Source organism: Prionailurus viverrinus, chromosome X (assembly GCF_022837055.1).
Source record: "Prionailurus viverrinus isolate Anna chromosome X, UM_Priviv_1.0, whole genome shotgun sequence".
Classification (NCBI taxonomy): Eukaryota; Metazoa; Chordata; class Mammalia; order Carnivora; family Felidae; genus Prionailurus; species Prionailurus viverrinus.
Genome location: NC_062579.1, coordinates 30,314,024 through 30,331,166, shown reverse-complemented (window position 1 = coordinate 30,331,166; position 17,143 = coordinate 30,314,024). Strand labels below are relative to the sequence as shown.

The following is a 17,143-nucleotide window of genomic DNA, read 5'->3' as shown; positions in this document are numbered from 1 at the left end:
GACCCATGATTTATTTTATATCTAGGTTTCTATCCTTTGACCCCCTTCACACATTCTACCCACTCCTAACCCCCTGCCCTCTAACAACCAAGAATAAGTTTTTGTATCTATGAGTTTGGGGTTTTTTTGTTGTTATCTGTTGTTTTAGATTCTGCAAGTAAGTGATACAATATGGTATTTGTCCTCTGATTTATTTCACTTAGGATAATGTCCATAAGGTTCATCCATATTTTCACAAATGGCAACATTTCATTCTTTTTATGGCTGAATAATATTCGTGTGTATGTGTGTGTGCCATATTTTCTTTATCCATTCATCCATCGATGGACTCTTAGATTGTTTCCATCTCTTGGCTGTTGTAAATAATGCTAAAGATGAGGGTGCATATAGGTTTTCAAGTTAGCTTTTTTTTAAAATTTTCTTCAGATAAATACCCAAAAGCGGAATTGATTAATCATATAGCTCTTAATTTTTTGAGGGACATCCATACTGTCTTCCAAAGTGGCTGCACCAATTTACAATGTCACCAACAGTGACCAGTGTTCCCTTTTCTCCATATCTTCACCAATACTTACTTTTTGTATTTCTGATAATGGCCATTCTAACAGGCATGAGGTGATATTTCACTGTAGTTTTGATTTCCATTTCCCTGCTGATTAGTGATGTTGAGCATCTTTTTGTGTGTCTGATGGCCATCCTTATGTCTTCTGTGGAAAAATGTCTATGCAGTTCTTCTGTCCATTTTTAAATTTTGTGTTTGTTGTTTTGGTATTGAGTTGTAGCAGTTCTTTATATATTTTGGATATTAACCTCTTATCACATGTGAGTAGTTGCAAATATTTTCTCCAATTTAGTAGGTTGTTTTTCATTTTGTTGATAATTTACTTGGCTATACAGAAACTTTTTTATTTGATGTACTCCCACTGGTTTATTTTTGTTGTTACCTTTAATTTCGGTGTCAAATCCAAAAAAAATCATCACAGTGATAATAAACTTACTATCTATTCTTCCAGGAGTTTTATAGTTTCACGTGTTATATTCAAGTCTTTCATCCATTTTTTAGTTTATTTTTGTGTACAGTGATTGACGAAATTGTCCCGTCCCCATTGTAAACTCTTGGTTCTTTTGTCATAAATTAATTGACCATATATGTATGGATTTCTGGGCACCCTATTCTGTTCTGTTGATCTATGTGTCTCATTTTATGCCAGTATAATACTGTTTCGATTACCGTAGCTTTGCAACATAGTTTGAAATCAAGGAGCATGATACCTCCTGGTTTGTTATTTCTCAAAATTATTTTGGCCATTTAGCATCTTCTGTGCTTCTATACAAATTTAAGGTTTTTTTATTCTATAATTATATAGTTGGGATTTTGATACATATTGCATTGAATCTGTAGATTGCTTTGGGTAGCTTGGGCATTTTAACAATATCCCAATTCATGAGCATGGACTATCTTTCCATTTTTGTGTGTCTTCAATTTCATCAATGTCATATAGATTTCAGTGTTCTGGTTTTTCACCTCAAATTTATTCCTAGGAATTTTATTCATTTTCATGCAATTGTGAAAGTGTTTTCTTAATTTTCTGATATTTCATCATTAGTGTTTGTATCTTGATTTTGTGTCCTGTAGCATTACTTAATTCACTTATTCTAACAGTTTTTTTGGTGGAATCTTTAGGATTTTGTATTTCTATATATAATATGTTCTCTGCAAGTAGTGACAGTTTTAATGGATGCCTTTTATTTTTCTTTCCTAATTTCTGTGGGTAGGATTTCTAATACTGTGTTGAAAATAGTGGTAAGAGTGGGCATCCTTGTCTTGTTCCTGATCTTATTAGAAAAACCTTCAGCTTTTCAACATCATGTATGATGCTACATGTGGGCTTGTCATACATGGCCTGTATTATATTGAGGTATGCTTCCTCTATACATACTTTGTTGACAGTTTTCATCATAAATGACATTGAATTTTGCAAATGGTTTTTCTGCATCTTTTGATGAGCATATCATTTTTACCACACATTTTGCAAATGTGGTGAATCACGTTGATTAACATAGGTTGAACCATCCTTACATCCCTGCAAATAAACATTACTGGATAGGTGAATGATCCATTTGATGTATTAATGAATTCAGCCCTCTGATGTTTTGTTGAGGATTTTTTCATCTCTATTTACTAGGGATATTGGGCCTGTCTTGTAGTGTCTTCATCTGGTTTTGGTATCAAGGAAATTCTGGCCTCATAAAATTAGCTTGGGAGAGTTCCCTCCTCATGTATTTTTACAAACAGTTTGAGAAGAACTGTTATTAAATTTGGAATGTTTGGTATAATGCTCCAGTGAAGCTATATGGACATGGTCTTACGTTTGGTGGGAGGTTTTTTGATTATGAGTATCTCCTTACTGAGAAATTGATGTGTTCACATTTGCTATTTCTTCATGATTTAGTTTGGGAAGGTTATGTGTTTCTAGGGTTTTATATATTTTTCCAGATTATCTAATTTGTTAGTGTATAATTGTTCATACTAGTCTATGATTTTCTGTCTCCTCTTGCATTTCTGTTTGAGCCCCCTTTTCCTTGGTGAGTCTAGCTAAAGGTTTATCAAGATTGTTGGTTTTGGTCAAAAAGCAAGCTTTTCTTTCATCTTTCCTGTCCTTTTAGTCCTTTGTATTTATTTTGACTGTGAACATAATTTAGGGCTTCCCCTGTTCTTTTTCTGGGTGAGGTGTAAGGTTAGGTTGTTTCAGATTTTTTTTTCTTACAAGTTTTAGTATATTTTCATTCGTTCCATCTCAGGGCATTTTGTTGTTGATAAATGGAATTTTTTTTTTTCTAGAGAACAAACTAACACATAAAGTATTATATGAAGAAAATAGGGCACTCATCACATGAAACATTCTCTAGAATAGATCACATAGTAGGTCACAAAACAAGCTTCAACGAATTCAAAAAGGTTGTAGTCCTACCATGCATCTTTTGCCACCACAACGCTAGGAAACTAGAAATCAGCCACAAAAAAAAAAAAATTCTGGAAAGACCACAAATATATGGAGGTTTAATTTACATACTACTAAACAATGAATGCATCAACCAGGAAATTAAAGAAACAAAATATACATGGAAACAAATGAAAACACAATGGTTCAAAACCTTTGGGATGCAGCAAAAGCAGTTCTAAAAGGGAAATGTATAGCAATATAGACCTACGTCAATAAGCAAAAAAATCTTGAACAACATAACCTTACTCCTAATGGAGCTAGAAAAAGAACAAACAAAACCCCAAACCAGCAGAAGGAAGGAAATAATAAAGATTAGACCAGAAATAGGTGATATAAAAACTAAACACATCAATGAAACCTGGAGCTGGTTTTTTGAAAAAAATTAAATTGATAAACCTCTAGCCAGACTTATTAAGGAAAAAAGGGAAAGGACTCAAAGAAAATCACAAATGGTAAAAGAGAAATAACAACCAACACCATAGAAATACAGTTAGAATATTATGAAAAACTCTATGCCAACAAATTGGATGAACAGGAAGAAATAGAAAACTTGAACAGACTGATTACCAGCAAGGAAGTTGAGTCCATAATCAAATAACTCCCAACAAATAAAAAGTCCAGGGCCACATAGCTTCACAGATGAATTCTACCAACCATTTATTTTTATTTTTATTTATTTTGGGTGAGTGAGTGAGAGAGAGAATCCCAAGCAGCCCCACAGTGTCAGTGCAGAGCCCAACTGTGGGGCTCAAACTTCCAAACCATGAGATCATGACCTGAGCTCAAACCAAGAGTCGGATGCTTAACCAACTGAGCCACAAACATTCATTCATTCATTTCTGTTTATTCTTGAGAGAGAATGGGGGAGGAGCAGAGAGACAGGGAGACACAGAATCTGAAGCAGGCTCCAGGCTCTGAGCTGTCAGCACAGAGCCTGACACGGGGCCCTAACCCATGAGCTGTGGGACCATGACCTGAGTCAAAGTCAGACGCTTAACCGACAGAGCCACCTAGGTGCCCCAGTGAGCCACAAATATTTAAAGAAGAGTTAATACCTATTGTTCTCAAACTATTCCAAAAAAACAGAAAAGGAAGGAAAACTTCCACATTCGTTCTATGAGGCCAGCATTACCCTGATACCTAAACCAGATAAACACACCACAAAAAAGATGACTACAGGCCAATATCTCTGATGAACATAGATACAAAAATCCTCAGAATACTAGTAAACCAAATCCAACAATACATTTTAAAAAATCATTTACCACAGTCAAGTGAGAATTAATCCTGGGTTGCAAAGAATGTTCAATATTCGCAATGTGATACATCATATCAATAAGAGAAAGGATAAGAACCATACGATCATTTCAATAGATGTAGAAAAACCATTTGACAAAGTACGATGTCCATTCATGATAAAAACCCTCAACAAGGTAGGTTTAGAAGGAACATACCTCAGTATCATGAAGGCCATCTGTGAAAACCCCACAGTGAACATCATCCTTAATAGGGAAAAACAGAGCTTTTCCTTAAAGAGCAGGAACGAGACAAGGATGTCCACTCTCACCACTTTTGTTCACCATAGTACTGGAAATCCTAGCCACAGCCATCATACGACAGAAAGAAAGAAAAGACCTCCAAGTAGATAAGGAAGAAGTAAAACTTCCACTATTTGCAGATGACATTATACTATATATTGAAAGCTCAAAAGACTTTATCAAAAAACTGCTAGAACTGATAAATTCAGTAAAGGCACAGGATACCAAATCAGTGTACAGAAGCCTATTGTATTTCTGTATACCAATAATGAAGCAGCGGAAAGAGAAATTAATAAAACTCATTTACAATTGCACCAAAAGCCATAAGACACCTAGGAATAAAGCTAACAAAGGAGGTGTAAGGCCTGTACTCTGAAAACTGTAAAACACTGACGAAAGAAATTGAAGAAGACACAAAGAAATGGAAAGACATTCCATGCTCATGGACTGGAAGAACAAATACTGTTAAAATGTCTATATTACCCAAACAATCTACATGTTTCATGCAATCCCTATCAAAATACCACCAGCATTTTTCAGAGCTCGAACAAACAATCCTAAAATCCGTATGGAACCGCAAAAGACCACAAATAGCCAAAGCAACCTTGAAAAAGAAAAGTAAAGCTGGAGACATCAGAATTCCAGGCTTCAAGATCTATTACAAAGCTGTAGTGATAAAAACAGTATCATACTGGCACAAATATAGACACATAGAACAATGGAACGGAAAGGAACCCACAACTCTATGGTCAATTAATCATGGACAAAGCAGGAAGGAATATCCAGTGGGAAAAAAATCTCTTCAACAAATGGTGTTTGGAAAACTGGACAGCAACACGCAAAAGAATAAAACTGGACCACTTTCTTACACCATACACAAAAATAAGCCCAAAATGAATTAAAGACTTAAATGAGAGACATGAAACCATAACCATACTAGAGAACACGGGCAGTAACCTCTGCCATCAGCCACAGCAACTGCCTTCCACATAGGTCTCCTGAGGCAAGGGAAACAAAAAGAAAAATAAACTATTGGGACTTCATCCAAATAAAAGGCTTCTGCACAGCAAAGGAAACAATCAACAAAACTGAAAGGCAACCTATGGAAGGGGAGAAGATATTTGCAAATGACATATCTGATACAGTGTTAGTATCCAAAATATATAAAGAACTTATACAACCCAACACCCAAAAAACAGTCGAATTTTAAAATGGTCAGAAGACACGAACATTTTTCCAAAAAGACATATAGATGGCCAACAGACACATGAAAAGATGCTCAACATAACTGGTCATCAGGGAAGTACAAATCAAAGCTACAATGAGATATCACCCTCACCCCTGTCAGAGTGGCTGAAATCAACACAAGAAACAACATGAGTTGGTGAGGATGTGGAGAGAGGGGAACCCTCATGCCCTGTTGATGGGGATGCAAACTGGTGCCACCACTGTGGAAAACAGGATGGAGGTTCCTCCAAAAGTTAAAACTCAAACTACCCTCTGATCCAGCACGTGCACTACTAGGCATTTACCCAAAGGATGCATTTTATGTTTTTGATGTCACAACTCTATCTTTTTTATCTTGTGTATCCCTTAACCTATTGTAGTTATTTTTACAACTTTTGTATTTTAACCTTTATACTAACTTTATGTGATGAATCCACTACCTTTGCTATATATTTCCCTCTACCGATGAAATGTATACTTTCATATGTGGTCTTGTTAGTAACTCATGCCCATTCTTTTCAGCATAAAGTCCCTTTACCATTTCTTGTAAGGCTGTTTTAGTGGTGATGAACTCTTGTCTGGAAAACTATCTCCTTCACTTCTGAATAACTTTGTTGAACAGAGTATTCTTGTTTGGAAGCTTTTTTCTTTCAACACTTTGAATGTATCATGCCACTCCCTTTGGCTTGCAAAGTTTCTTCTGCAAATACATGCTGATAGTCTTATGGGGGTTTCCATGTATGTAACAAGTTTTTCTCTTGCTGCTTTTAGGGTTGTCTCCTTGTCTTTGGCATTTCATTATAATGTGTTTTGGTATAGGTCTCTGGTTTCTTATTTAGAATTCTCCTTGATCTGGATGTCTATTTATTCCTCATGTTGGAGAAGTTTTCAGTCTCTCCCTCTCTCTTCTCCTGCTGGGACCCCTTGCATGTGAATAATGGGACCATGTTATATATGAAAGTCTGCTTGATATTTTTCCATATGTCCTTTAAGCTATCTTCATTGTTTAAAATTCTTTTTTCCTTTTGATTTTCTGAATGGGTAAATTCTTCTTCCCTGTCTTTGAGTTCACTGATTATTATATCTTCTGCTTCATCTAGTTTGTTGTTGAAGTCCTCTTAAGTATCTTTCAATTCAGTTATTGAATTCTTCAGTTCTGTGACTTCTGTTTGGTACTTTCTTATATTTTTTTAACCTTTTTGAAATTCTCATGATACTAAACCATTCTTTTTCCAAGTTTGGTAAACATTTTTATGATCATTACGTTGAACTTTTTATCGGATAAATTACTTTTCTCCATTTCATTATTTTCTGAGGTTTGATCTTACTATTTTGTTCGGAACATACTCTGTTGCATTAGATGAAACATCCACCTTTCTCAATGTTGAAAGAGTGGTCTCATGTAGGAGATGATCCTTATTGGTCACCCATGCCCTAGCTTTTGGTTGTCTCTCAAACCTTTCTGATTCTCTAAGCAGGCCATTTTATTTTCAATCATTTCCAATATTTGAGAGTGTGTCAATATGTGTCAGTGTATGAAAGATGAGAATCTCAGCACTTACATTCAGGCTCACTGGAAGCCAGACTTTCAATCAGCAGCTGTTAAGTATGCAAATGATAGATGGGTAGATGGATGGATAGATAGATAGTGCTGTGGGACTGTAAAGTGTTAGCTCCACTGGCCACCAGTAGGTGATTGGGAGGTGTTCTCTGGGCATCAGCCACAAAAATTGGGGCCTCAGGCACTGTATAAGCTCTTCTCTGGGACATACTGGTGAGCTGTAGTGAGACAAAGGAAGAGCACAAAGATGGCATCCCTTGGTGTATGTTTCCTGAGAGCCCCTTTGGAGGTTCCTAGATGTGTTCTAAATCTAAAGCCTGCCCCTTAGGATGAAGCTCCAGGATAAGCAAGTGGGGATTTTTCACAGAAAGATGGGGTCTGTTGTAATCTGTCTGCACAGTGCCCCAGAGGTGATAGACTGCCAAGAACTGCCTTCTTGATTGTTAGTCTTGTGGCACCCAGGAGTGCAAGGCCTTTTGGCCACTGAGCCAGGTGATCAAGTGGTATCCTTTGGGTGGCATCTGTGAAAACCATGGTACTAGATATAAAAACAGGGGCACCAGACATATATGAGCTCCCCTGCAATAGATGCTAGCACTCTGGAGAGCAGCAGAGGGACAGTACAAAAATAGCGTCTCCCCTCCAAGGTCTCTGAAAGGTTTACAGTCAGTCCGTAGATGTGTATTTAATTAGAAGCCTTTCCCTCATGCTGTAGCTATGATGATAAGCTAAGAGGCCTCTTTCACAGGAAGATTGAACTCCTGGGTCTGATCTTCTTGCTGTCTCTTGATGGTGGTTGCTGTCCTATACAGGTGTAAGCAACACTGGCCGAAGAGCCAGATGATGTAGAAGTGTCCCAGCAGCAGCATCAGCAAGTATTAGGGAGCCAGATAAGGTATAAGCTCCTTTCTTTAACATACTAGTGAGCTGTAGGGAGGCAGACGGAAAGTGTGAAGATCGTGTCCTCCAGCTTGAGTGAAGCAGAGGGGGAGTGTAAAAGATGGTACTCACTGAAAAAGGGATAAAAAGACAAACGGAGATGGAGAGGGACAGAGCAAAGGAGACACGCACATAGAGGGAGAGACAGAGAGTAATGAGGAGATGGTTAGCGGGAAAGAGGAAATGGAGAGAGGGAGGTGGGAGTAGAGAGAGGAGAAATGAGCAAAGGAGAAAGACACACAAGGTGACACACAAATACAGAGAGAGATGCAGAAAGAGAGACATTGGCAGAGAGAGGGTAGAGGGAGACACAGACCAAGATGGACAGAGAGAGACAAGAACAGAGATGGGAATAAGAGGGATGTAGAGAGAGGTAGAGGGAAGAAGAGACGGGAGAGAAAGGAAGAGAAGGGGAAGCTGGGACAGAGGAAGACTGAGACACACAAAGGGGGAGAGAGAGAGATACAGAGGTAGAAAGACCCACCCACATAGAGAAAGGGTGGCAAAGAGAGAGAGAGGGGTTGGAGAAAAGGAGAAACAGACACGCCCAGAGAGACAAAGCAAGAGATGGACACACACACAGAGGAGAGGGAAAGGGAGAGAGAAATGAAAAATGAGAGTGCACAAAGGACAGATGGAGAGAGGATGAGTATGACAGAGACGGTGTGTGTGAGAGCTGGGGAGCAAGAGGTGGATAGAGCCGGAGGGAGGGACAGCATCAGGAACAGATTGGGAGCGAGAGAGCTTGAGTGTGCAAGCCAGGGAGAAAGAAATGGATGGAGAGGGACAGAGGGAGAGAGAAAGGTGGAGAGAGAGTGACCATGCCCACCAGTTATAGAAGGCAGGATAACACAAAGATGGCACCCGCTGGCAAGAGTGTGAAGAAGTAGCCCACGGGCCAAAAATGAAAAAGAGATGACTGCCACTGGCTTTAGCAACACAGAGGTATAGTGTGAAAATGGCACCCACCAGCCTCTGTCCCTGGAGAGTATCCCTCAGGCCCCTGCCCCTCAGTGACACACTTAAAAATTATCAAAGGAGGAGCACCTGGTGGCTAAGTTGGTTAAGTGTCCGACTCCCGATCTCGGTTCAGGTCATGATCTTGCAGTTTGTGAGATTGAGCCCTGTGTCAGGCTGTGTGCTGGCAGCACAGAGCCTGCTTGGGATTCTCTCTCTCCCCTCTCTGCCCCTCCCCTGCTCATGTGTGCGTGCATGCGTGCTGTCTCTCTCAAGGAGCCTCTTCCACCTGATGTCTGGGTGCTTTTCAGATGGCTGCTTTTGGGCTGCACCGTGGGGTGAGTTTGCACATGAGTCCTATAAAAAACCATTTCTCAATTTACCACAGACCTACAGGTCTCAGGGGTTTCAGCCCTGTTGGTTTTCAAAACTAGACATTTAGGGGACTCTCTCAGGTGCAGGTCTCAAAAGATAGGGTTCCCCAAGTGGGGTGGGAACACTTTGATCCTCAAAGAGAAGTTCCAGGTTTTCAGTTCCCTCCTGATTTGGGGTCACTGCTAGGTGTGTGAATTTTTTGGTGAGAGAGTGTCTCAGCTTTTACTTACCCACTTGGATGTCGCTTTGTTCTCATTTCCTGAAATGCTGAGTTGCACTGCTTGGTTTCGGGTTTTTTCCCCCAGAGGAAATTGTTCCAAACGAAGTTGTAAATTTGTTGTGTCCATGGGAAGAGGTGGGTTCAGAATCTTCTTCCACTGCCATCTTGAACTGGAACATCCCACATTATTTTTTGAGTCTAAAGAGTTTTCTACAGTATTCTTCAGGAAGAGCTCATTCCAATCTGATGACAGGCATTCATGTAACTCCAACACACTGCTGGCACCACCCCTCAACCTGTGGGGTGTCCCAACATCCATCTCCAAGATTTCTGTGGTCTCTTGGCCATGGTGGGACATGTTCTAGTGACTGTTGATAGCCTGCTGATCTGAACACTCATTTCTTCCCATGGTAGTTTTTTCTTTTCCTTTATGCTCTATCAAGGCACAAGGCTCACGTGAGGAATGTGTGTGGTCGCAGATGGTGGCATCATGGGAGATTTCCATCCTAGCCTCAGCACTATAACATCAAATGTTCCAATTTCTCATTGGTTGCCCTTTCCCACCGGTTGCAGCTACAACATTGCTTGGCCTTTTTCTCCCTCCAAACCTATTTTCTTTTCTCTTGTTTTCTGGGACCCCTCTGCCATAGGTAATCCCTCTCCCCTCCCCCAGAAAAACACTAAATATTCCTCTTTTGAAGATGCACAGCAGTTTCTCTCTCCATTTTGATTCACTTCATGGTCTACAAACACTCATTAATGCATTTCTCAGTCATCTTACTACCTCAGGAGACCTGATGGAGATATTTTAATGTCTTTTATTTCTAGTCACTAGCAGTGGATTAGCAGTTTAGCTTCCCACTGAGATAAAATATAAATTGTCCTCATCTTCCCTGAAACTCCCTCTTAAAAGGCAGAAGAAAGCGTAATCAGTTTGGATTTTGAGTAGTGACTATTTTTCCCTTGATCCTTTTGTGTGAGGAAAAATATTTCACTTTACATACAGATGGCAGTGTGTATTCTACCTTACACATAATCTCTAGATAACTAAATTAAAAAATAAGCCTACCCAGTCTCTTCTCAATGTTATCAGTGGGCTCAGTTTACCAGCTTGTTTGCTTTCTCTGACTTCTTTCATCTAAACATGTTTCTGTTGATATAAAAATAATTTACCCAGTATAAATTCTAGTGTGGTAGAGTAGAAAAAAAAATCAGACTTTGAGGTACAAAGAAAGTATAGTTAACCAAATTAATATACCTGGGGTATAGACCACATTTAATCTCCTCTAACTGCAGTCCTGAGCTGGCTACTGAATAAGCCAGAATGGGCCAGAACTAGTGTTTAGAAACTTATTTTAGTCAGCTTCACCCAGTCCAGGGTTTCTCAACCTCAGTACTATTGATCATTGGAACTGGATAATTCTTTGTCGGAAGACACTTTCCTGTGGGTTGTATATTAAGCAGCATCCCTGGCCTCTACTCACTAGAAGCCACAAGCACCACTCCACTGTGACAACAAAAAATGTGTTCATACGTAGCCAAATATTCCCTAAAAGGTCAAATCACTCCTATTAACCATTGACCTAGTTCTAGTATGTATGTGGTTATGCAATCCTAGTCTGTAAATTTCAGTTGACTCCAATTTAAGGCAAAAGAAATGTTAGCATTGTTGGACATACCTTGTAGCAGCTATTGGCATAGAGCACCAATGCAGGCCTAGTATCTTCCTGACCACCATAAAGCAATGCTATCTGAGGTGCCTGGGTGGCTCAGGCGGTTAAGCGTCCGACTTTGGCTCAGGTCATGATCTCGCAGGTCATGGGTTTGAGCCCCACGTCAGGCTCTATACTGACAGCTCAGAACCTGTAACCTGTTTCAGATTCTGTGTCTCCCTCTCTCTCTGCCTCTCCCTCACACACTCTCTCTCTCAAAAGTAAACATTAAAAAATTTAAAGTAGTGCTACCCAACCTTACGTGTGCATACCAGTCATCTAGGCATCTTGCTAATAATGCAGATTCTAATTCAGTAGGGTTGGGGTGGAGCATGGAATTCTCCATTTCTAACAACGTCCCATGTGATGGCTGTCAGTCCAAGCACCATCTTTTGAGTAGCAAGAGTCTTTAGATGGGTAAGTCCTTCGTGGTATTAAGCCTTTATGCTGCATACCGTGTCACTATAGGGCGCTGGCTGGTCCAACGGGACCCTTGAGAACCAGGTTTGACAATCTTCTCTTTGCCGTAGGTTGTTGCTGCGAATCCCACTCTATTCCTTCAGTATGGTGCTAGTGGATAAGCATGGCATGGACAAGGAGCGCTATGTCTCCCTGGTGATGCCTGTGGCCCTCTTCAACCTGATTGATACTTTCCCCTTGAGAAAAGAGGAGATGGTCCTGCAGGCTGAAATGGGCCAGACCTGCAACACCTGATGCCATGGCTCTTCTCTTCGCAGTTCCTCTTGTCGTCCAACAGAGTGCCATGCACACGGAAAGGCCTTAAAAGTATCCTTGATGTACAGATTTTTATTTGTAATTTTTAAAGTCTATTTTAATATGAGCTTTCTTTGCACTTAAAAATTACCATGATGCTTTTTGTACTTGGAAGTGTACCAAAAAATGATGAATATGATATTTACTCTTTCTCTTTATTCCATCATGGCTGGTTGATTTTATAGAGAAATTAGAAACCACAACCATACACATGCTTTCAATGTGTTATTCAGTGTAACACATAACTTCTATTTTGTTTTTTTTTTATATAAAACTTATATGAATAAAATATTTTGGAGCAAATTTGTTAAAACTCATTTTGTATTTCAAGCACAAGCCATACTTGCTCAATGTGGTCAGGGGTTTGAGGGCTGGGCTTCTTAGTGGTGCTTCAGGAAGGGAAAACTGAAAACTGTCATTACTTTTGTCAGGAGGTGCTCAGCTGAGCTGGGAGAACTGTGCTTTAAGGTGATAGCATAGCTGATTGAAGCAACAAGCCAAAAATTAAAGAGTTAAGCCCTTAATCACTAGCTGTGATGACATAAACAGGAGGCTAAAACCAGAGGAAGCACCAATTCTGCCCTTTTGTTTTTCCCCAGTGGACCATTGCATCAGTCAAAGGTCAAGTGGATCCGCACCCTATTGGGTCATCACCCTATTGAGGGAAGTCCATGTTCTGGGACCCTCCACTCGAAGATAGCCCTACTAGTCCGTGGCCACACCCAAAGCCACAAAAGCTAAACACATGCTTCCCCCACCTCCCCAACTCTGCCACCACCTTTTATTCCCGACAGCTTTTTTAATACATGCACTCACCACCTCAGCAGCAAGTCAGCTCCCCCAGGAGAAACCAAAAACTTTTGCTGTAGCACTACTTTCTGGGGGGGAAAAAGGCCTCCTAACTACTAACCAGTTGAACAATTAGAATCAAAGTAAACAGACGTTCATAAGATGGAGTAGATGGATCCTGAGCTCACCTCATCCCATGGGCACACTGAGGCATCAACTACATGTATATAACTAACTCTGAAAATCACCTGAAGACTGGCACAGCATATCTTTACAGTTAGTCTTAGACAATATCAAAAAGGGTAAGAGGAGTAGAGATGTGGTTAGGAACCAAACCTGTGGCACAACTAACTGCAAACAAGAGGGACATCACAAACATGGAGGAGCAAGACAATTAAGACCCCACACCGGGCACCCCTGGCACTGGGAACCTGTACTGGTAAGACTAGTGCCCATAATGTCTGGTTATGAAAACTGCTAGGGCTTAACTCTGGGACAGTCCAAGAGTGATAGGAAACCAAGTTCCTGCCTTAAAAAGCCAACATACTAAAAAAAACAGCCCAAGACATAGCACAGAACCAACAGTTTGATAAGTACCTGGGGTGTACACGAAGGAGATTTATCTACTAATCTTAGAACAAGTTTCAGAGGAGTAGAGATCTGCAAGAGATTCCTCCAGGAACAAAAGTGCTGGTGGGCACCATTTTTCTTGCTCTTCCCCAGGCTAGATAGCCAAATGCCTATGGGAACCAGTTGTAATGCTCTCCATCCATCTTGTTAGCACTGCATGCTCTACGCTGGCCATCTCCTGGGCAACCACTCTACTCAATGTACCTGCCTCCAAAGTGACTCCTGCCCTGCCTCACTTGGCAGGCAGCCCTGGCCACGACTGGCACCACTCCAATGTGATTGTGCTGCCACACCAGAACACTCACAGTTCCAGCAACCAGACCTTTTCACTGTTTGTGGAATAAGCTCCGCTCCTTGATGCACCTGCAGCTGTGCCAGAAAGGCTAATTGCAGACAGCTGGGCTGATTACTGGCCTGGCCTATTAAGGAGGCTGTGGTGACTGCAGCCAGACACGTCAATAGCACAGGGAGCAAACCTACCTAATGCATTCACAGCAGGCCAAGCAGGTTATTGCAGACAGCTTACCTGGAGGCAACCATGGCTCAGCCACAACAGGAAGGTGCACACAGCTGACACGGGACACCCCTAAAATGTCTGAATGTGGCATTCAGGTGGGATTGTGTTAGAAGGGACCACAGGACCTCTTTTACACAAGATCACTAATTTTAAGACCAAAAACACAGAAACACAGAATTAGACAAAACACGGAGACATAGGAATATGTCCCAAACAAAACAAGACAAAATCAAAAGAACTACGTGAAACAGAGATAATATGTCTAATAGCAGATTCAAAGTAATGGTCATAAAGATACTCATTGGACTTGAGAAAAGAGTGGAGGTGCTCACTGAGAACTTCAACAAAGAAATAGAAAAACGGAGCTGAAGAAGTCAGTAAATGAAATGGAAATAGACTAGAGGGAATCAACAGCAGATGATAGAATGAAAAGAAATGGATCAGCAATCTGGAAGATGATAAGAGCAACGAAGCTGAAAATGAAAAAAGTAATAAAAGGTGAAGGGAACTCTGACATTATCAAATGTCATAACATTTGTATTATAGGGGGTCTTAGAAGAAAAAGAGAGAGAGGAGTCAGAAAATTTATTTGAAGAAATAATAGCTGAAAACTTGCCCAATCTGAGGAAGGAAATAGACATTCAGGTCCAGGAAGCATTCAGTCCAGGACTCTCTAGTCCCTAAGAAGATGAATCCAAGTTGGTCTTTTAATCATAATTAAAATGGCAAAAATAATGATAAAGATTGAATTTTAAAAGTAGCAAGAGAAAAGACGATTACATACAAGAGAAATCACATAAGTGTACTAGATGATTTTTCAGCAGAAACTTTGCAGGCCAGAAGGGAATAGCATGATATCTTTAATGTGATGAAAGGAAAAAAAACCTACACCCAACATACTATAGATTAATAACTTATAAATAGGCAATATGGACGTTAAAACACAAAATGGTAAAATCAATTATATCTATAAATATTAGTCCAGGGATACACAAAATAAAAAACTATAAAATATTATACATATGATATATATATCATATATATGCAAAAATAATAGAGGGAGAAATAAAAATTTACTATTTTAAAATGTGTTCAAACTTAAGTGACCATCGACTTAAAGACTACTATACATGTAGGATGTTACATATGAACCCAATGGTAACCATAAATCAAAAACCTATAGTAAAATACACACAAAAAAATAAAATCTAAGCATAGTGCTAAAGAAAGCCATCAAATCGCAAGGGAAGAAAGCCAAAGAAGAAAGGAACAGAAAATAGCTACAAAAACAACCAGGGAGCAACTTAAAAAATGGCAATAAGTACACACTTACCAATAATTACTTCAAATATAGATGGATTAAATGCTCCAGTCAAGAGATATATAGGGTGATTGAATAAATAAAAGAAACCAAGCCCATCTATATGCTGCTGCCTACAGGAGAGTTACATCAGACCAAAAGACACATACAGATGAAAGTGAAGGGATGGAAAAAGGCAAGTGATATTTATATCACACAAAAAATACTTTAAAACAGACTATAGTAAAGACAAAGAAGGGCACTACATGATGAAAAGGGGATCAATCAAATAAAAGGATACAATAATTGTAAATATCTATATACTGAACATAGGACTTCTATGCATAAAGCAAATATTAATAGACATAAAGGGAGAAATTGAAAGTAATACAATAATAGTAGGGGACTTTTACATCAATGAATAGATCATTCAGACAGAAAATCAACAGGGAAATTGTCTCTGAATGACACATTAGGCCGGGTGGACTTAACAGCTACATATAGAACATTCTACCTAAAAAGAGAAGAATACACATTATTTTCGGGTGCACATGGAACATTCTCCAGGATAGATTACATGTTTGGCCACAAAAGAAGTCTAAATAAATTTAAGAATATTGAAATTATCTCAAGCACTTTTTCTGACCACAATGATATGAAACTAGAAATCAATTGCAACTTAAAAAACTAGAAAAAGCACAAACACATGGAGGCCAACAAAACAACATACTACTAAATAAATGATGGCTCAACGAATAAATAAAAGAGAAAATAAAAAAATACATGGAGACAAATAAAAATTAAGATATAACAGTCCAAAATCTTTAAGACATAGTAAAAGCATTTCTAAGAGGAACATGTATAGTGATACAGGCCTACCTCAAGAAACAATATTTCAAAGAAACAAACAAGCAAAAAAACCTAACTAATCTTACACCTAAAGGAAGTAGAAAAAGAACACACAAAGCCAGTACAAGAAAGGAAATAATAAAGATTAGAGGGGAAAATGAATAAAATAGACACTAAAAATACCCAACAAGATCAATGAAACCAAGAGTTGGTTTGTTGAAAAGATAAATAAAATTGATACATTTTTAGCTGAACTCATCAGAAAAAGAGAGGACTCAAAGTGAGAAATAAAGGAGGAGAAATAATACCACAGAAATAGAATTATAAGACAACATTATGAAAACTTATATGCTAACAAATTGGACAACCTAGAAGAAATGGATAAATTCCTAGAAACACAATCTTCCAGAACGTGACTCAAGAAGAAACGGAAAATTTGAACAGACCAATTGCTATAATGAAATTGAATTGATAATCAGAAAACTCCCAATGGCTCACAGGTGAATTCTATACAATATTTTTAAAAGAGCTAATACTTATTATTCTCAAACTATTCCGAAAAACAGAAGGAGGAAAACTTCCAAACTCATTCTATAAGGTCAGCATTACCCTGATAACAAAACCAGACAAAGATACTACAAAAAAAGAAAACTACAGGCTAATAACATAGATGTGAAAATCTTCAACAAAATATTAGCAAACCAAATTGAATGATACATTAAAAGGATCATTCACCATCAAGTGGGATTT

The 17,143-nt window shown here is 39.0% G+C and overlaps 1 protein-coding gene across 2 annotated transcripts in view; it reads left to right on the top strand.

The window, feature by feature from the left end:
* SRPX (sushi repeat containing protein X-linked) overlaps positions 1-12,611 on the top strand; it is a 111,494-nt gene extending 98,883 nt beyond the window's left edge. For both annotated transcript variants that reach the window (XM_047843436.1, XM_047843435.1), the window contains one exon: positions 12,065-12,611. In XM_047843436.1, the coding sequence (XP_047699392.1) occupies positions 12,065-12,248 (184 nt within the window). In that variant the 3' untranslated portion in view covers positions 12,249-12,611. The remainder of the gene's footprint in view (positions 1-12,064) is intronic.
* The last annotated feature ends 4,532 nt before the right edge of the window (positions 12,612-17,143 follow it).